We start from the raw sequence: 21002 nt of genomic DNA on the forward strand, positions 1-21002 counted from the left end.
GAGTAGCACAACCATTCAAATGATCTCATCCCACAGATGAATGGTAGTAATTCTTCACTTTCTTCAGCACACTGAAATCGAAGGCCCTTCATCAATGGGGACCCCCCCACACTTCCCAAAGCCCCTTTCCGCTCCCCCCACCCCACACCCGTGAAAGCCCTCGGACAGACGCCCATCTGGTTCCATCGGTTCCCATGGCCGGCTGCCAGAAGAAAACTGCACCTGTTCAGTTTCTGCCTTTTGGGTCTTGCAACACAACCGACCAATTATAACCACCCCCCGTCGCCCTACTTCAAAATAGTCGTGATACTACTGATTATAACAATAATAAAATTACTTTCATTATTTACTCCTGCTGTTCCCTCTCTCTTATTCTTTCTCTCTCACACCCCGACTCTTTCCATTCCGAAAGCCCGCAATCCGATCCGTTGCGTGCTTTTTCAGAAGCAGTCCAGGGTCGCTTCGCTTCCCCATGTATGTCCCGGGCTGCATCCGCACAATCACGTGTCAGGCTTGGCTTGCAAGGAGACCTCCTTATCCGGGAAGAAGTTCCGTGGCACTATCTCGGGAGTTACTTCCGAGCAAGCGCGCACAGGAGCGTTTCCCACGAGCTCCACCACGCACGCACGGCGCGGTCTTCCGCGAAACCCCGCCCACTCCCCTTAGCCTCTCCCCTGGACTACCGGTGGGACGGCAGCCTTGCCCCCGCTCCGCTACACTTTTCCGCCGCGTGCGCCGGGATCAGGCTGTGGAAAAGGGTGGGCGAGGGTGGTTCCTGGCCTCGGCAGAGCAGGACGCGGGGGACATAAGAGCTGAGACACTGTCCATACCTGTCGATATGACTGGGTGGCAGGGACTGCAATAAGCCTTTTTTCTTCAAGGGACCCAGGAGTCCGGCTGCTGCCCAACCCCCAACCTTGGGAGGTAAGTGCCAAGATGCGTGCTTGTGTGTGTGCGAAGTCCTTGTTGCGGCGGAGCTATAATATCTGCATATCCTGTTTCCATCTGTCAACAAACCAACAATGGAATAGCTACACCTGAACTCCGGAAAAGACTTGACACTATTCCCCAAAAGTGCATTTTTCCGTTCATTTGATATTTTGCAAGTGTTCAGAACCAATCAAATTCTCAGGCAGCTTGTCTGAAAAAAGAAGGCTTGGGGGCGCGACTGTACCAGTGAAGAACCCTCTTATTTATCACCTTAAACTTGTCACCTTCCAGCCAAGAAGCTCAGGTGTAGCATTTTGGGGGAGGCGATACTGAATTACCTTCACAGCAACACTGTGAGGTAGATTTCTGTGGAGAGAAAGTGTGAGTTGTCCAAGGCTTTGCAAATGATCGAAAATCTGAATCCAGTTCTGCCTGTTATGCGACCCCCACACCACCCCCAAACAAACCTGAAGCTCCTGCTGCATTTATAGAATAAATTAAATCATTCTTTAGCACCTGCACCTGCATCTCCAGATTTATTGCTCATTATAATCCTTCTCACAGTGCATCAAGAGGGGAACACTGGCTTATAGCTAAACATGTGTGAGGATTTCAGTGGATCGCTTACAGAAAGGCAAGCAGAGACACCTTTAGATGTGGGAAAGGCTCCCTGTGCTGATGGGCAGCATTCTGGGGGTGCCAGCTCAGGGGAAAAAGAACCATGGAATAGATGCATTGCAAAGGAGGAGTTTTGGTTCACTCTCTCGCAGACACACATGCCCTCATAGACACAACTGGAAGAACAGGTATTGAAAGAACATGGGCTAGCTCTGTCTTCCTCCAGTGTTAACATGCCTGACAGATTCTCAGGTGGAAGTGCGTACAGACGTCACTTTCTGGTGTCTTTTGAATGTGCAGATATTGTGGTGGGGGTGGGGACATGGCCCCTGGGAGTGGGGTCCTTCTGAATCCACCTGTTGGGAGGGTTGGAAGTGAACCTCACAAGTGCGTGACCTTGGAGCTGGATTTCAGCCATTGCTGGGTGTGGCTAACTCACCTGCCTGCCCATCTCCAGTGTTTATTTTCACTGCCGATCTGTGAAAGGAGCTCATACCCCCACCAAGTGGAGCATATTTAATTGCTCCCTGCTTTCCTGTATGTGCTGCAGCCCTGCTCGGACACTCCTTCAGCCAACTTGTGCTGTGGGAGGCCAGTGCTGAAGTGTTTTATTTATTTTTATTTATTTTATTTTTCGATTTATATCCTGCCTTTTTCCTACAAAGGGCTCAAGGCAGCTTACATCATTCTCCTCCTCCTCCATCTTATCCCCACAACAACAACCCTGTGAGGTAGGTTGGGCTGAGAGTCTGTGACTGGCCCAAAGTCACCCAGCTGGCTCCATGGCTGAGCGGGGACTTGAACCCGGATCATCTGAGTCCCAGTCCCGTGCTCTTCACCACTGCACCACACTGGCAGCATTAGGTAATGGCTTCATGAATGTCAGGATGTGACCTAAGAACCACGGAAGTCCATCCATCCTTTCCCAGCTATGGGCCCCCAGATAGCACTGGACTGCAGCTCCTCTCATCCCTGACCATCGCCCTGCTGGCAGGAGATGGTGGGAGTTGCCATTGAACCGTAGCTGAGGATTCAGACTTGGGAATGGCTGGCAGATTTGTACACCTTTGGGGTGCATGAAGCTTTTTGCAGGCATATACTGCAAAGACCCACCATGGTTTTCTCCCAGGAATGAGACTCATGAGACTGGGGTATTCTTCCATATATCCACAGCTGGTTCCACATTTTGGGGGGTGGGCTTGGAAATGCCTCAGTGGGATCCCTGATGGCCAGGCTGGTCTGCTGGTGGCGGCAGTAGCAGTGGTGGCAGAAGCAGCAGCCGGAGATCAGAGCCAGGGGCATGCTGTTTCCCACAACAGGACAGAGCAATCCTGCACGTGCAGAACTGAATGGCAACTTGCTACTCGTGGTGGATCAAAGAGCTAAGGGCCAGTGGAGCTGGCTGGCTCACGGAGACTCCAGCAGCCGCCCAGGAATGCTGGATGTTGAAACCAGGCCAGCAACTGAGTTTGCTTGAAGAGGACATGGCAGCTAACCAATTACAGGCTCAAGGTCTTCAAACATTAAGTACTGTGATAAAGCTTGTTTTCTAACATATCTGGCAAAGGAGGCCCCCGCTCTTGGCATAGAACCCCACATGCCTCTCTTTTATGGTCTTTCCTGTCTCCCTTTCCCACCTGGGACAAGTGAAGCCTTGCTTTCCATTTGCTCTCTATCGGTGACAACTGGGCTGTGCTGAATTCCTTCCCCAAAGATGGCTGAAGGAACTCCCAGTTTCCAAGAACTCACAATTCCATCCATAATCCAGTGAAATCCAAATATTTATGTTTGAGTTTGTTCAGGGCAGGCTGAGACTTAATTAGTGCCAAGCTTCTGTTTTCAGTGCTAGGCTTCTCTGCCCTGGAACATCTGACATAAAGACAGATGAATTCGTAGTGCTTGTTCAGAGGAGTTCTCACACAGGGGTCCTTGCACAGGTGGGATTAGCTATGAAAAGAAGATTGGGCAACCCCTTTTTTTACAATAAATCAAGCATCCACTTAATTAAGGCTACTTAATTGGATTGGGCAACCCCTTTTTTACAATAAATCAAGCATCCACTTAATTAAGGCTACTTATGCTGTCTCCACAATTCTGAATGGGCACCTTTCATCAGCTGCTATGGGTACTCATCTGTGCTTCCAGTTGCTTGCTCGGCCAGCGGAGAGCCAGTGGGCAAGCCGGCCACCCTTCTCACCACCCCTGTTGTTGTTGTCAGAGCAAGAGGTGGATAAACAACCAGGTTACAGTGAGGAAGAGGAGGATCAACTCCAAGGGACTCTTGTCAATGGACTCAACCATGCCCACCATTGATGCCAACTCTACTAGGCCATAAGCTGAGCTGTTGGCTTCTACCCATCACCCTTGTATTATCCAAGAGCTGAATGGAAATGTTCTGAATGCTTCTATCTCCCTGTGAGAGCCCAACAGCAGTTCTCCAGCACCTGACTGGTCCCTGATGTGTTCACTTTGGGTGGGTCACCAATTATGTAGGCCTAGTCTAGGGTTGTGATGATCTTCCTCAGAATCCTGTCCTCTTCTGTTCATCAGACTTCTTCTCGTGCTTGGAAAGTGAGCCAGTCTGAGAGGAGGTCCACAGACACAAAATTTAGTTGCACAACCAGTGAGCTTCTTCCACAGCATGTGCAGCACCAGCAAAGGCTGCAAGTTGGATGTGCAGAAGAGGGACGTAACTTGCACACTCTTCATATGGGTCTTAGTTCCTGGTGGGTACCAGCATGGACACTTCATGTGGTCAGCACCAAGTTGGACTCACAGCCACTAGAAAGGAGGTCACAGTCTGGGGAGCCAAGCTGAGGGAATCCATTGGATTCCCACTGCCAAGTGGACTCCTCTCACATCCCTAGCTGAGTTCCACAGCCTCTGCCCTTGTAGTGGTCATGGAGCCAGCTGGAGCCAGGAGTCAGACTAGATGGCCCAGGAGGCCCCTTCTGACTCACTCTGTTTCTAGGTTTCTAGGTTTCTCTTTTTTAGCACAGATCAGTCTTTTGGGACACCCATGTGACACAGAGCTAAGTTTTCCCTGAAAATAGATCAGTTTTGCCTGCTGTGAACCTCTACTGATTATCCTCCTGATGACAACATGCAAATTTATGGAGAAAAGTAATCCTGGTCAAAGGACAGCAGCCAAAAGCCAGTTCTCATGACTGTTCATGGCAGCCACATTTTTCACTAGAGCATCATTTGGTTCAGCTCAGATTGGCTTGAACTTTCTTGCACCTGGAAGATGAATTCATCAGGAGGAGAATGGCCCAACATTTAAAACTCTGGCATAGTCTTTTTCTGCATGTGGGGAGTTTTATACAGGGGAGTAACGCTGGATCCAGGTTCTCCAGAGACATCGGCAAGGGCCTGCCTGTACCTACCATTCCTTCAGGGCACTTCAAAGCACACTGTCTCCTAAAGGCACTCAAGAAACAGTACTCAAAGGGGCTGGCAGGAGTCCTTTAGGCCCCAGGAAGAAGTTCTTCCCATCCCCTGCTACCTGTGAGCCTTCCTAACCAGCAGTGCCAGGGAACTGCATGCACATCAAGCCTGAAGCTGAACAGCTGCGCTGTGCAATTATTTTCCCAGCGATCAGAGTTTGCCTCTTAGCTACTGAGGTTAAAGAACATCTTGTTAAGGGAGTTCACAGACTTGCTGTATTTACCAGTTTATGCACATATGGCAGTGGATGCTGCCTTGCCTCTTCTAAATCCAATGGTCAACATACTTGGACCTCTAATCAGCCTCCCAGCCTCCCTGCTACTTTCCCCGATTATGCCTTATGCATTCTGAGGGTCTCCAGACAAGCCACTGGTAAATCCATCTCTGTTTTGAGGATGTTTCGCAGAGAGGTGGTCCTGTTGGGAAATCCAGCATGCAGAGTGGTCAGAGCAGCCTTCTCCAACCTTTGGATCCCAGAACTCCTGATCATTAACCGTGGAGGTTTGGGAAGGTGGGAGTTGGAGTCCCAAATCTCTGAAGGCCACCAGGTTGGGGAATGTGCAGTTGGAGGGTTCCATTAGGACTTGGAATGTTAAGGGAGTAGAGCCCCTCTCAACGCTGCTGCCAAGACAGGGCCTTTATAGCTCAGTGAAAACACGTGTGACTTTCATGTGGGAAGTTCCTGAATCAGTCCTGACTTCTGCGGGGAGGTCTGGGAAGAACTTCTAGCTGAAACCCTGGACTGTTATGAGGGAGCCATGGCGACCTCACTGGATCAGTGACCACGTCAGGTGGAAGATCTTCCATGCCTTTGAGGACTGCAGGGTCAGAGATGCGTAGTGCTTGTCCCAGCTGATTGTGGTGGTCCTGGGTAGATCCTGTTCATTTGCAACAGGATGTGTGCAAGGGATCTTTCTAGAAGTTTGCACCATGAATGCTCAAGGGGCTGGAGCAACTCCCCTATGAGGAAATGTTCCAATATTTGGAATTCTTAAACTTAGGAAAATTGTGCGCATGGGGAGACATGACAGAGGGGTCACCCGCTGAAACTGAATGGTGGAACAGTGGACAGATGAAAGGAGCACCTTCTCAGACACAAGGTGGAATTCATTCCCAGTCCTGATTCCAGCAAAGTATGGAATGCTTGTCTTAGTAGCCAGTCTAAAAAGATGGACATCTGGAAATTCTGCCCTTCCCAAGCCATTGACTTTAAAATCTCTCCCTGCTGCCTGTTCTGCAGGGAGACTGAGTGGTGGGAGGAAGGCTGGTGATTAAGAGTAATTTACTGCAGACTCTGGTGATGATAAGCTAGCAAAATAAATGAGATCTGGGGAATATGAATATTGAGAGGCAATTGTCATGACAGGCAAGACAGTTGGGCTCCATTTCAACAGTGTGTCCTTGAAAGGCTTTGCCTTGATGTGTGGCAGGTTCCCCCAGTTTAGTTTTTTTGGATGTGTCCCTATCTTGTCTGTGGATGATAGGAGCTGTAGTCTGGCACATCCAGAGAGCACTGCATTAAAGAAGGTTGGTTTTTAGGGGAGCAGAAGGTGACAGAAGTGTGGGAATCTTGTGCTACATGCAAGGGGGGCAGAAGGAGAAAGCTTCCCTCCCTGGGAGCAAGGCCATCTCCTTCTCTCCGCTGTCTCTATTGTCCATGCATTGACTCACTTTCTCTGGGCCCAGACTGTGAATTGCCCAGAGGGGGAGCTCTGGGTGAGTGGGAAGTGCTTCTCCTTGTGCCCACTCTTGCCTTTCTTTGCAGACGCAGAGAGGGCAGGTCAATGAGAATATAAGAAGGCGGTGTATTCAGAGCCAGATCCTTGGTCCACTAGCCCCATAGCAGCTGTTCTCCAGGGTCAGGGGCTGAATGGTTCCCTGGCCCTACCTGGAAATGCTGGTCATCCAATCTGGGCAGGGCAAGCACGCAGCCACTGCGCCATGCCCTCACCCTGGCAAGGGGTGGCAGCAGTGAGCGGTAGCGACCCCAGGGCCTGGAGGCCCCTGCAATAGGGTGGGCCTTGGCAGGTGCCCAGCAATGCTGCCTCTGCCATTGCCCCATGGCAGTGGGGCTGCAGCTCCTTTGAACATGAAATCAGTTCCTCCATGGGGCCTGGGGGCAGAGCCTACAGCACCCCCTCTGGTTGCCTTCATGGGTTTCTGTACTGTATGTGACTGGGGTAGGAAACACCCTTGGTCCATCTAGCCCAGTATCTTCTGCCTTGAGTGGCATCAGCTCCACAGGGCTGGGGGCAGGAGGCGCTCCCAGCCCAGCTGTTGGAGAGACTTGCAGCCGGTGCTGTCCGAGACTGAAGCTGAGGGGACACTCTATGTGCAGAGGCTCTCTCCCACCTGCAGTGGACCACCTGCAGCCGCTTCCTCATGGCTGGTTCTGGTTGTCAGACCCAGTGGGAAAAGGACGACTTTTGGTACAGGAGAAGTGGGAAAGCGCAGCAAAATGCTGCAGTGTGCAGTACTCTTATTTATTTATAAGACTGATATCCTGCCTTTTCCTGGCAAAGAATGAAGAGCAGCTTACAGAATCCTCCTCCTCCTGCTCTCAACCTTATCCCCACAGCAACAGCCCTGTGAGGGAGGTTGGGCTGAGAGTCTGTGGCTGGCCCAAAGTCACCCAGTGGCACCATAACTGAACGGGGACTAGACCACCAAAGTCCCAATCCAAGTTCTTAACCACTACACCAGAGTAGCTCTTGATCAGAGAGTCGCCAGCCAGCAAGCCAGTCATGTTCTCCTCCAAGACACTCCATTCTGTCTCATCTCTCCACTCCAGTTCGGGTTGTGATTCCCAGGAGGATTTGTATTTCTACAAACTTTGCCCCCCAGCCCCCCAAGGCAGCTTTTCCTTCCACCCTGTGTAAAGAAGGTGGCTTTTTGACCACATAAGAATCCACACTTGGAGAATTTCACTGTTAGTATATGCTGTACAGGAAGGGTGAACTTTGATGGGGAATGGGGGCTGGAGATATCCCTGCCTTTTCACCATTATTTAATTTGCAAACTGCTTTCCCCAAAATGTGTCACAATAAAACACAAAATCAAGAAAGCCTGCCAACACTTCAGTTGCAATAATGCACCATTACCATAATAAACAACTCCGGCAATTCATTTCACTAATGCTAACATGATAACATTTCAGACTGATTACGAAGTAGATGATATCAGCCCTCACAACACAATATCCATTATGATTTATCAGTAAAGTGCCAGTATCCATTACAGTTTATCAAGCAAAGATGCCAATGCGTGAGGCACTGGCCTTCTATTATTTCCTGCTTTGGCTCAACAAAACCAAGGGATGACAGAGGAGCTGCAGAGCTTCCTCCTTGTGGTACCTGGCTGCAGCAGGCAAACTGGCACGCTTGCTCTGCAGTATGCCCGTGTGGGTTGACCCCAGTGCATGCACACTGAGTGTAACCAGTGGGAGAGCAGAGCCAGCCTAAGAAGCTTTGCTCCCTGAGACAGCAGACACGGTGACATTCCTCCAGATCAATTGCGGAGGGCATGGGGAGCTCAGAAGGCCCGTGGTGTTAGCGTCCCTGCTGAGAAGGAGTAACAGCCATGGCCGCCCCACCCATGAAGGAATCTGAGGGGCCTGCAGAAAGTGGTGGAGGCAGAAAAGGGGTGAATTGCACTGTTTTCCTTGCTGCAGCCAGGAGAACCTACTGCCACTCTAGAGGGCTCCTGCAGGCATTCTCCCGCCATGTTACTGGCCAGGGCTCTGGTTCCCTCTGTGTCATCTGAGGACTCATGGGAACTGGACTATGTCTCATGAAATCTTTGGCTGGGACTTGTGAGAGCTTTGCTCTGCAGAGACAGGATTGCACAAGAGACTGGGTGCGGTAGCAAAAGGGGCGGGGTGGATGGGTAGTGGTGGCAGGAGGGATAGAGGGGCGCATGGTGACAGTTGGGCAGTTTTTTGGGTGAAGGAGAATTCGCAATGGGTCTGGTGCTAGTGCTGCATCCAAGCAAGCCCTGGTTCCCTGTGCCACTGCTGGGGAGACCCGTGGGTCATGGAAGTGAATTTACCAAAGTAGTCTAAAACTGTGGCTCAAGAGCCAGGGGATGTCAGGTCATGCTGGGAGTGAATCAACCCAACTGTGCAGCCAAACTGTCCAGAAATGCATTTTTCACCTTAATGGGGACAATGACTATGAGAGCTGGATTTCAGCCATTTCCGCTCCAGAGCTAATAATGAGTCCATGGGTCAGACTAGTGCAGCCAGAAGCACTTTGCCTTCTGATCTGGCCGAATCCCATCCCTGTCACCTCTTGAGCTCCTCCCCTTCTGCCCTCTGCACTGTCAGCCACAGATGGATTGTGTCGGGAAATGGGGACTAGCCGATCAGCGTGCCCTTTCGCACAGGCAACTGCGATGAGGTCTCCAGGCTGGGAAGGCAATTTGTCCGGGAAGCAGTGCCCAGAAATGATGTGATGCATCAGCTATCTGTACCCCCACCCCCATTGGCTTCTGCCAGGGCTCTCCGTCTGTGCGGCCCAGCATCAGGCTCTCTGTTTTGTCACACTGGAAGGAAAGAGAGAGAGAGAGAGAGAGAGAGAGAGAGAGAGAGAGAGAGAGAGAGAGGTAGTTAGATGCTCCCTAGCAACAGTACAATGTTCACCAGCTGTGAAGCTAAAACTCCAACTATATCTGTGATCTAATAAATCGGTCTCCCAGTTTTGCCTTCGGGGTTTGCTTTGTTAGGGTCAAGCAGCATGTGAAGGCAAGCATGTGTGGGCATTTGATTGCCAGAGGGATAGCTGCTAAAACAGCACCCAAGAATCATGAGGAACCTGAAACACATTTATGAAGGCATAAGCATCTGTGGACACGACTGGAATCCATGAATGTTTATGCTGTAATAAACTCATCCTTATTTAAGTTACAGGAAGACTGTGTGGTTTAAGCATTTAATGTGCCTATTGCTTTCTCGTCTTTAAATAGAAGCAGGGTTCAGGCAATGCCATGCATGGGAGGAATTTAACCGTTTCTCCACCTGAATGTTGCAGTGCCACTGATACGGCCTTCAGTTATTCATTCTCAAAGTTCATTGCTTGGGGTCCCACTCTGTCCAGGGCAAGTGTTAATAGCCGTGTCCCCGTGTGCTGCAGCCCTGGCACTGCACGGCCCCCACCCCACAAACACAGCTGCCGTCGAGAGAATTTTAGAGCCGTGCAAAGTGGTTTGGCACTCCATGTGAGCTGCCACAGTTGTGGTCAAGGTTGCGCGTCTAACCCAGGGTCTCTAGGAAGGGGTTCCCTGAGCAGGGCACAAGCGCCCCGTTCCCCCTGTTTGTTCAGGTGTCAATGCCAGTGCTTATGCAGCCAGGATGGTACCATGTGCATGCCAGAGGGAGGGATCAGTGGGCACACCCTCCTTTTGAGGGGGGGATCTCAAACTGCCCTGTGGGGGTCTGGTATGCTGGGTGGACATGGGGCACCAAATGACTGCTGGGAAGGAAAAACAGAAGACTGGGTGGGAAGGGGGAAAGCATGCAAGATTGTGAGGAGGGCAGGGCTGAGTGCCTCAAAAGCGCAACACGGGTAGCATTTTGCTGTGGGTCACACAGGTATCCAGTGTGCATCCAGCAAAAGCCAGGAAAGGAAGCGAAGGCAGGTGCTGTGAACCATGTTGCAGTGGAGACGAGTGGAACGAGACTGTGTGTGAACAGCTCTAATCTGCAGTTCGTATCTACGCTGGGCATTTCATTAGCTTCTTATGATAGTGTGCGATTATTTTTATTGGCAAGTATTAGTTGTGCTGTTATTAACAGTGCTTGATATCAAATGTCAACAGAGGGATCATTTCTTCTTCTGGCCAATAAATTCAGGGTAATATACTGCTTATGAGTCAAGCACAGTGCTTTTGTTTGCGTGAACTTTACAGTTAGGGTAAAGCAGTGAGGTGTCTCTCTTTCTCTGCATTTTGCAAATTGAAAGAAAAGCAATTACGCGAACGGCAAGGAAAAAAAAAACAAATATTGCAACAGAGGAGCAACAGAAAAATAAAATCCCACTGACCCCAAAGTGGAAAATAAATTTGCAAAAGTAATGCAGATCAATGCATACTCATTTACAGCGCACCGTTTGCTCATGAAAATGCCAAGAGCTTTGACTTACATACTGTGCCAGACGATCAATATGTAGCCACCTTAGCACAGCGTGAAGAAAATACAGCAAGATGAAAGTCTCAGTAAATTGAATTGTCTTTTCCCCTCTGCCTCCTTTCCTGTAGTTCATAAGAATTGTGGGATACACACAGTTGTGCTTATAAAACTGTGGCACACAGTCTCACAAATAAAATAGCACAGGATGGGACAGACGTAAAGGCAGAAAACATGAGCCAAACAACTGATGTCAACAAACCCCTGATGGATGCTGCAATGGCAAAATTTGAAGCATGGGTGCTCATCTTGATATTTCCCATAGCTGTGCTCCCAAGGAAAGCCTCAAAATGCAAGCAGTTGTTTTGAATTGTATCCAACAGCCAGTTCAGGCAGTATCTGCCTCCACCAGGAGTATGTCCCTTGCAAAAATAATGGGTTTTAATTGCTCCTTCAAGACCAAGCCACTCCAAAATCCTTTGCATTACAAAGGGAAACAGTGTATGGTTGCTGGGGGAAAGTCATTTTCACAGGGCTACTAGAGAGCGGAAGGCCTATAAGGCCATCAATTCCAACTCCTTGCTCTGCTTCCGCATGTGGTCTCCCATCCTGCTGTGGGAATGCGTGTTTTCAGCTTAGCAAAGCTGCCTTGACAGGCTAGCTTGATGTATGGCTATGCAAAACTAAATTTAGAATTAGCTAAGTAATTAGGATTAGCTCGAAAGTTATAAGGAGTTCTGAGATGAGCTGGCAGATGATGTCAGTATCCTTGCTAATAAATCAATGGTGGTTTTTCCAATCCCGAGTGCCCTGGTTCCACTGCACTACCATCACTGATGCAGACAGACCAGACTGGTGCGTAATTCCCCAAAAGTCCATATGTCGGACAGCTGTTTTACCTTGATTGGTGTCTCCCATTTATCACCACCAAGCGATACAACAGTCCGCCTCCAGATGTCTTCCTGCAACTCCCCTAAATCCCAGCCAGCTGGGCAGTCCCCATGCTGGCCGAGGATGTTCAGAGCTTTGGTCTGCAATGGCAAGGCTGCAGCAGCCCTTATTTTGTGGCCATGACTATTAAGTGCTTCGGAAGCTCATGCTCAGCTAAATTAATCCCTGCCAGAGGAGACTCACAGGGCAAGCTAATTCCAGGGAGCCCAAAGGGATGTATTTCCAAGTCGAGGAAGAGAAACTAACATGCTGGACTCCCGTCATTTCTGATCAACAGCCATGCTGATTGGGGCTGATGGGAGATGCAGTCCAAAACATCCTGAGGATACCCTTTCATGAAAAGGCTTCCTGTGACCCTTTTTGGGGGTAGGTGGAAGTAAAAAACAGTCTTGGGGAAGCATGGCAGATCTGAATCAAGACTGAGGGAAGACTGGGCACGTGAAATCAGCAAAACTCAGGTGTGTCAGAGTTCTCTGCATTCCATCTTAAATCTCTTTCCAAATTGTGAGCTTTGCTTCCCCTCCACCTTTTTGTTTTCATGTTTTCCAAAGTGTATATATTTTTCAGATGTACACATGCATCTCCTATTGACAAAAATGTGTTTGTGCATAGTTTTCAAATACATAAGTTTTCCATATGTGTATTCCAAATGCATACAGATTGTCAAATTTATTTGTTTCGGCCTATGAATCACCTTGCAAGCTTGGAAATGTATGGACTTTTACTGCAGTTTGCATCTAGTCCAAGCTCAGTCCTGAGGATGTGAACTGGACAAATCCTGATAAAAAAATACTGAAACTAATTTTTCATAAATGTCTTCAGAGGATAGGTTTAACTTTTTCCTCCATGTGCCAATTTCCTAATGGCAATGGTGTGCCCCCGCACCATGAAATTTCAGCCTGATCTTCTCAACCCCATCGCTGTGGTTCTAATCAGAATCCACTCTTGAGACATTTTTAACAAGTTGTTGTTGGTTCATTTCCATACCAGTCAATAGCCAAAGCTCTCTGGATGGTTCATAGACAATTTTAGAGATGGAAGAGGGACCAAGGCTCACATCCAGCTTGTTCCTTTGAAACAAGCTACCTAGGACATGTTTAAATAAGCTTGTTTATCCTTGTTGCTTTTATTTTCAGCAAAAAAGCAACCCTGGGATCTTGATCTGAAATGGAATCTGAAATAAGATCAATTTTCCTGCCAAGTTTCTGCTGCAGTATCTTCTCTCCTACCTTTTATTGGCCTCCACAGATACAGTTTGTAGTAGGCATCTGCCACGGGGCAAAGAGCAACAAAGAGGGAGTGATTTTCAGCTGGAAAGTGATGTGGGCCCCTGATCGGTTCATCCCAAATTAAGCCAATGTAAATACCTCCACCTTTTGGCACACTTCCTTTTCCTCCAAAGTAAAAATGGCCAAGCTGCTCATTCTTTTTTCAACATGGGAACATGTAGTTCATCCTGATCAGGAGGAAGACAAGTAAGCCTAGTCCTTTGGAATCTCTTTGATAAGGTTTGTTTTTAGGTAGTCCATTCATTGGTTAGTCTCAGAAGGGACAGATCAACAGCATCTTGGGCATCCCCTGGCCAAGATTGATCTGAATCCCCAGATGCAGCAGTTCTTTTCCACTCCTCAGAGCAGCTTTTGCAAACTTCCGCCCTGTTATCTCTGTGTAAACAGATAAACGGAGAAAGACATAACACAAGCAAATCAGCAAGATATAATGTTCCTATTTTCAAAGCAAACAGCAAATTTGAGATGGATCAGCTTTCACTATGGTCTGTGAAGGGTCCCAGCTATGGGCCTAGGGTCACCATTTGTTATGGGAAATGGTTATCCTGCCCCTTTCTCACTGCCATGACTCCTTACCCTTTCCCTCTGCTTTCTGAGAGGGTTATTATTAACATTACACAGATAGCACCAAAAAAACAGGACTTTCTCGTGTTTTCATTGTAAATATGCTTTTCACAAGACAGAAATGACTCTGGTGATGAATCTAGCCATCTGCTGCTTCCTGGCACTTCCAAAGCAATTGGCCAAAGGCAGGATCCATGTACTGATTCAAATTCTGCCAGGTGGCATGGCAACTTTTACTGAGCTGCTTCTCCCTTCCAGACCTCACAAGATGTCTGTGGTGAAAGCCCATGTGGCTGCTGGTGCAGAAGAGTAACAAGAATGTTAGTCTTAGCTCAGTAAGATATAGGTCCAAATCCTCCATCAGCAACAATCCTTTCTGAGTGACCCTGGACCAATCTTTTCTCTGAGCGACCCTGGACCAATCTTTTCTCTGAGCGTCCCCTACCTTGCAAGTGTTGTGAGGAAACAGCCTTGGAATGCCCTGTTTTAGGAGAAGCAAGCCCAATCCCTACAGCTGGGGTGTAGGAGCAAGGGAGAGTGAATGGCCTTGGGCTTGGGGGTTCCTGGAATCATTCGCTTGGCTCCTGCAGGGTAGAGGATATTGGGCCATATCAGGGTGCTGGAATAGTTTGGGAGTGTTGAGCCTGAGGTGTTCCCAGGCCAGAATTAGCCCTTGCGAGGTTCCCCAACTGGAGATGTCCCCAGGCACCAATTGTTCAGTGATTCCCTAGCTTTTCTAAAGCTTTTTCACATTCTGAAAGGTAGGAATGCCTCTCTTGAGGCTTAGTTGTTTAAATTAAGAGCATCCGACTTCAATGTCATGTTATTTTGGATGTTATGTCCCCTTCTTCTGCCTTTGTCCTCATCTTATTCTCCAGTTTCCACCACCTTGAGACCTATGTCATGGGTGAGACATGAAGCATTCCATTGTAACTTCAGATCTAAAGTGATTCTTCGTGTTATGTAAACAGCTAAGTCGGGCTTTTCTGAGTTCCTCAACCTTGAGGTTTTCACTTCAGTACTAGAATCTCAATGATCCTCCTGTGATTCAGAATCAGACCTGAACTCTTTCTTCAACAGTGGAGGCCAGCAGCTCCAAGGCCAGTGGGGCAGCTCATACACTCTGAGGCGCAGCCCAAACTTTCAAGGAGCTATCAATGGTTCTGGAACCACCAATTTCAGGTTCAGGACCACGGACAGCTGCTTTGCAGTTCCTCCGTGACAGTGGGACCGAGCCACGGCTGCTGCTCCAGGTTATGTCCACACGCTGCTTAGGCCACCCCTGCTGTTGCCGCGGTCATTTCTCATGCAACACCCTTTGCTCCTTCAAATGTCCTTCCTCCTGCTCCTGATCACTCCCCTAAATTGTAGACGATCTCCCAGCACTCACAACGCTTTTGTGGCCTCAGATAGAACTATAGAATTGGGAGGGCATTGTCACCCCAGCCCAAAAATAAATATTAGATTTTCACCTTCCCACCCACAAGTCTGTAAAATAGGCAGATAAAGAGAGTCTTTGCCTGCATTCCTCCAATGTAGATAGTGAAAGAGAAGAGGAGTTGGAGGGAGGCCATTGCAAATTAAAGTTCACACACAGAGAGAGGTGGGAAGAACAGCCATTAAGAGAAACAAGGGGAAAGAGAGAGATAAGCAGGCAGCCATTTCCAAGCACCTGCAATAGAAAATTAACAACCCACGTTTACTTATCTGGCAGAAACTGAGATGGCCTGGCATAGATATTTGCCCAGGACCACCGTGATGGATAAATGAGCCACCTCCAAGTTTGCTCAGGGCTGCTCTTTCTATTTCCCCAGGCACGTGTGCTTTACAATAAAAATCGCTGCACCTGTTATTGGCAGCCCTCCAGGCACAACTGATATCAAGAGAGCCTGACCATCTTGTTTGCTCATGAAGAGTCATTCTGGGTGGTAAGTTCAGTGGGGAGAATCAGGTTTATATATTTCTTGGGTGGATTAAAGGAGACTTGCAGAGCAAATAGAGAAGCAGAAGTGCCTTTAAGTTCCCTGAGATGACCTGGAACTCACGTCAGTGCGGCTACCTGTCTTCCTTTACAGATGGTCCTCATTTTGAAGGGGCATCCAGTCCAAGTTCTGTTTAAAGCTCCCCACCCCACCCCACCGCACCAAAAAAAAAAAAAAAAAACCTCTTAAAAGGGATTGGAGAGCAGGGCCCTTGCAGCTGCCCAGCAATACTTAGCACCTGGACCACAAGACACCTGCTTCTCCATTGCGCATATGGTATATTGCATTATGTTTCTATTTAAAGTTTGGTGATTCCTTTCAAATTTGGCTTTGTGCATATGAATCCTGTAGGGTTTTTTGGTGCTGCTTTTCTTCGATGAAACCTAACTCGTAGATCCTTAGGGATGCAATATCCCTGCAGTACATGTCACAAGATCCTGAGATAACAAATAATCGTATCAACAGTTTGCAACCCAATAAACCACAATTCTTTTCATGGGTTGCCCATGGTTAACATGCCATAGTTTGGTAGCACAGCTGGGTTCAAACCACATGATAAGCCACATTTCAACAGCAATCTACAGTTCAGTGACAATTTACGCTTGACCCATGGGCAAAATTTAAGTGTGAAATTTGAACCCAGACATTGTCTTTCCACATTTCTAGAGGGAATTTTCATGAAGAATATTTGGGAGTAGATATATTCCCGCTTTCTTCCTTTGTCTGCAAACTACCTCTCATCTCCCTGTTCTTCCCACTTCCAGGTAAAAAACCTCCAGTATGTCTGAAGACTACCATGCACGGGGCACCTACCTCTCCATCTACCTGCTCACCATCCTCACAGGCTTCCCCACCAACCTGCTGGCCTTGCGCGCTCTCATCCAGAAGATAAAGACCAACGCCACCCCGAACAGTGTCCTGCTCCTCAACCTGACCCTCTCCGACCTCTGCTTCCTGGCCTTCTTGCCCTTCAAGGTGGCTGAGGAGATCTCGGGCGGCTGGACACTCCCCACTTTTCTGTGCCCCCTCAGTGGCCTCGTGTACTTCAGCACCATCTACTCCAGCACCCTCTTCCTCACTGCAGTGAGTGTGGAACGCTACCTGGGCGTGGCCTATCCCATCCACTACCAGCTGAAACGCCACTCAGCCTATGCGGTAGTGGCGAGCCTTGGCCTCTGGGCCTGCTCATTCGCCCACTGCAGCATTGTCTACATCACTGAGTTTCAGCGGGACAATTACTCCTTGCCAAGCAACCATTCCAGCGTATGCTATGACAATTTCACCAAGGAGCAGTTGTCCATCCTGCTCCCTGTCCGTCTGGAGCTGGGTGTCGTCCTCTTCCTGGTACCCTCCTTGATCACCTGTTTCTGCTACTTTGGCTTCATAAGGATTGTGATCTCCTCGCCCCACATCTGCAGAAGCAAAAAGCAACGGGCCGTGGGGCTGGTGGCTGCCACTTTGTCTGTCTTCATCATCTGCTTCTCGCCCTACAATGTCTCCCACGTGGTTGGCTTCATCCAGTGGGAGAATCCAGAATGGAGGGACCAGGCCTTGCTTCCCAGCACCTTCAATGCCAGCTTGGACCCCATTATCTTCTACTTCTCTTCCTCTGCTGTGCAACGTTCATGTTGGGACTTCCTGACCCGGATAGAACGGATCTATGTTTTGCCTTCTTTGATCCGTAAGCTTTTCTGCAGAGACACGGAAACTCTGGGGAGAGCTGGGCCTCAGGAACTGGTAACCTGCTCCCTGCTCTGACCATCCATCTCCACGTTTCCTTCCTCAGTCCTTCGCTAGAAGCCAAGCAGATGGAGCGGAATGTGTTCAGATGCACTGAAATAGCCCTGGACCTCCAGAACTGTATCTCCTTGCATATTTTTGGGAACTGTAAGGTCTGCATCTCTGGACTAGTTGGAAGAAAGAATGTCTCTGCATCTGCATCTGAAGAATCTCATTGGGTTGAGGAACCACAACCGGTCTTCTTGCTCCTTGTTCTAGAGACCCAGAACTGGTGATGGATGATTGCTGCCTCATGCCAGCCTTTTTCTGTCTGAACAGGTGAAGGTCTGTACCTGGATCCAACCTAGGAATTTTAGGATGCAATCTCCCACCCCACCCCACCCCCCATGTGTGTGTATGTGGAGGGGAGAAGAACAAAGAATAGTGGTTAAAAACAGACAATAGGAGAAAAACAATAAGGAGGAAACTGAAGAAATGTAGAAAATAAGAAGAGAAAACAAAATGGATACAAAGCAAGCTGGACTTCAAAGAAGGGAACACTTTGAAGGTGGAGAATTCATACATGTGAACTAAGAAGTCCTATGACAGTCTACTGTGAAAACAAGGACTTAAATTCCATGCCTTTGCACTGATTGTTGCTGCGTTTGCTTGTTTGTTGGTTGATTTGTTTGTACTTAAGTGTATATAATCTGGATCTTCTGTTCTCATTTTAATATATTTCAAACCACCTTCATTGAAACATGTAATTTAATTTTAAATAGTAAAAGAAACTCTGTGAGACTATGCTTATACCTTTGGGGTATCCTTGCCCATCTCATGTAGAACAATATCATTTGAAATAAGAAAGACTGAAAAATTGGAGGAATCGCAGGCATTGGGTGCCCAGAAATTTTGAGTTGTTGCGTAAGAGAAGGGCTGACTTTAGGCTGAGGTAGCCTTGGGCAAAACTTCACTCAGACAGACTTTGGTGGGCTTACCAAGAGCTGGAGGGTGACACAATCATGCAGAATACATGGTCCATACGGTAGAAGACACCCCGTGGCTGTATAAAGCCCCCGCCAATGCCAGGAATTAAATTGGGAATCAATAGAGAATCAAGGCATCATTTCCTGGGGCCTGAATGCCTTCTCATGAGCCTCATGAAGCTGAATCTTTGAGGATCAAATTAGACTGTGGTTGCATAATTCCGCACCCTGAGTAAATGGGAAGTATGGGGGTGCAATCATGCATTATCTCATACCTCTGTATCTGAAAAGGATCACTATGTATTACTCTGCAAATGGTGTTAAAAACGTAGTACTTGGTTGAAAAAAATGTATAATTTTTGTGAGTTGCTGTGTGTTCTGCCATGGTTTCTTGACTGTGCACTCAGCTGTATGCCAAACCATCTGCCCCATTCTCTGAAAATGATCACAAGTGGTGTACAATTTGGCACGTCTATGAAACGCATGTGGCTGCGTGTGAATTTTGAGAGAAGTGACCGTGTCAGTGTGCTGCAGCAAAAACAACCGAGTCTTGTGGCACGTGGAAGAGCTGCAAATTTATTCTGCTACAAGCTTTGATAAGCTACAGGCTCACTTTATCAGACACACGAATTAGTAAACTGAAGAAAGCGGGTATAGATAACACATGCTGTGAAGAAGGAAATGTAAACTCTGCCACTAGAGTGAACTGAAATGCAAAAAGCAGGGAAAGGTGATCATTCCCAGACACTTGTCATTCACAAAATGTTGGGTGATAGCACAGACATGGTGACTTGTGGTACAATTAAAAACCACAACCCGTCTGTCCTGATTCAAAACATAGGAAATACAGTTGAATGGCTTGATGAATTGCGCTGAATTGCTGGAGCACAATTTATCAAGGGATTCAGTTCTATTTCCTGTGGTTTGACTCAGGACAAAGGTGTGTTTGGTTTGGTTTGGTTTTAAATCACTGTGTATGTCAAGGTGCTCCCCATTACAATAGTGTCTGTGATATTGTCTGGATCATTGTCACTCAACAGTCTCTGATTTAAACCATTAAAAAGTAAAGGTAAAGGTTTCCCCTTGACATTAAGTCCAGTTATGCCTGACTCTAGGGGGCGGTGCTCATCTCTGTTTCCTAGCTGAGGGAGCCAGCGTTTGTCCGCAGACAGTCTCCGTGGTCATGTGGTCGGCATGACTAAACACCAAAGTGCATAGAACACTGTTACCTGCCCACCAAAGTGGTACCTTTTCATCTACTTGCATTTGCATGCTTTCAAACTGCAAGGTTGGCAGGAGCCATTAAGACATTGCTAATTGTACACAGGGTATTGTGTCCAGTTTATCCCTGAGTGGGAAGGCTGGTTGCATCTTCTAGCACATATCCATGCACATAAACACAAAGGCAATGGGCAGTGGACAACTGGCCATTTCACACCCTGAAGCTGGGACTGCAGGTTGACCTGGAGTTAATGCATTGCAGAAGAATGGTGCCAGAGTGTCTTGTGACACCTTAAAGATAAGGCACCAAACCATGGTGATACCATGAGTCTATCCTCCCCTTTTTCCTTACCAGCAGATCTGAACAGAAGGCTTTTGTTTGAGCTAGACAGGACTGTTAGTGATGCAGATTTCTTCATCAAAGTATATTGATCAAATATTTCTGGTTTATGGGAACATCTCTTTCTGAGCCTTCCTGCCTTCCTTTCCCAAAAAGCTTGACTGCACCCTCAGGGAGGTTTTTGTGGCTTGGGAGCCAGAGAGTGGGAATGCTGGATGTTACTTAATCTTACTTGTTCAGGCCACTTGTTCAGCTCACTGGGTTAATGAATGCCCACCCCTCCTCCTCAGACCCTCCCTGTTCTACAGTGTTTCCCCATGAACTCAAAGTGGTTTGGTCCCCAGCAGCTGACAAATCTCACTCGTTAACCTCAACATTTCTGGACCACATTCCAATCCCTTTCCTTCTCCATCTAGTTCACATTCTGCATCTGATCTTTATCACTGGGAATGCTGTGTTTTGAAAGAAACAGATCCCACTTCCCTGGCTGCTAGAATGCACCTCTATAGCCATCAGATAAGTCAGATTCCTGTTCTCGACCTGGGAAACTCTGAGGTCAGAGATGGGAACACTCTCTTGTCCCGTTTCCACATCAGTGCAAAGGTACCTTGCTGATTGCTCCCCCCAAGGTTGCAAAATTACCTTGGAGGTGAACTTGAATGGACACCTTCACCTCTCCACTCCTCCTACCCTGCATGATATGGCTGTAATCCTCCCAGTAATGGGCATCCAGATTGGATTTGGCTCTAATGCCTTTATTTATGACACAAAACATTCTGGATACCATTTGCTTCATCAGATACATGGAAATTTATGCTATCATGAAAAATAAGC

The 21002-nt window shown here is 48.0% G+C and overlaps 1 protein-coding gene across 1 annotated transcript; it reads left to right on the forward strand.

Moving 5' to 3' along the window:
* The first annotated feature begins 15766 nt into the window (after nucleotides 1–15766).
* On the forward strand, nucleotides 15767–18101 carry LOC123017454 (free fatty acid receptor 2-like). Its single transcript, XM_044418804.1, has 2 exons — nucleotides 15767–15848; nucleotides 16667–18101. Exon 2 carries the CDS (start codon nucleotides 16683–16685, stop codon nucleotides 17658–17660), a length of 978 nt encoding a protein of 325 aa, XP_044274739.1. The 5' UTR covers nucleotides 15767–15848; nucleotides 16667–16682; the 3' UTR covers nucleotides 17661–18101.
* The last annotated feature ends 2901 nt before the right edge of the window (nucleotides 18102–21002 follow it).

This window comes from Varanus komodoensis, unplaced genomic scaffold (genome assembly GCF_004798865.1).
Source record: "Varanus komodoensis strain SLA01 unplaced genomic scaffold, ASM479886v1 scaffold93, whole genome shotgun sequence".
Taxonomy (NCBI): domain Eukaryota; kingdom Metazoa; phylum Chordata; class Lepidosauria; order Squamata; family Varanidae; genus Varanus; species Varanus komodoensis.

What these genes read in the sequence shown, in the direction of transcription:
- LOC123017454 (XM_044418804.1), top strand. Translation starts at nt 16,683, where the DNA reads ATGTCTGAAGACTACCATGCACGGGGCACCTACCTCTCCATCTACCTG.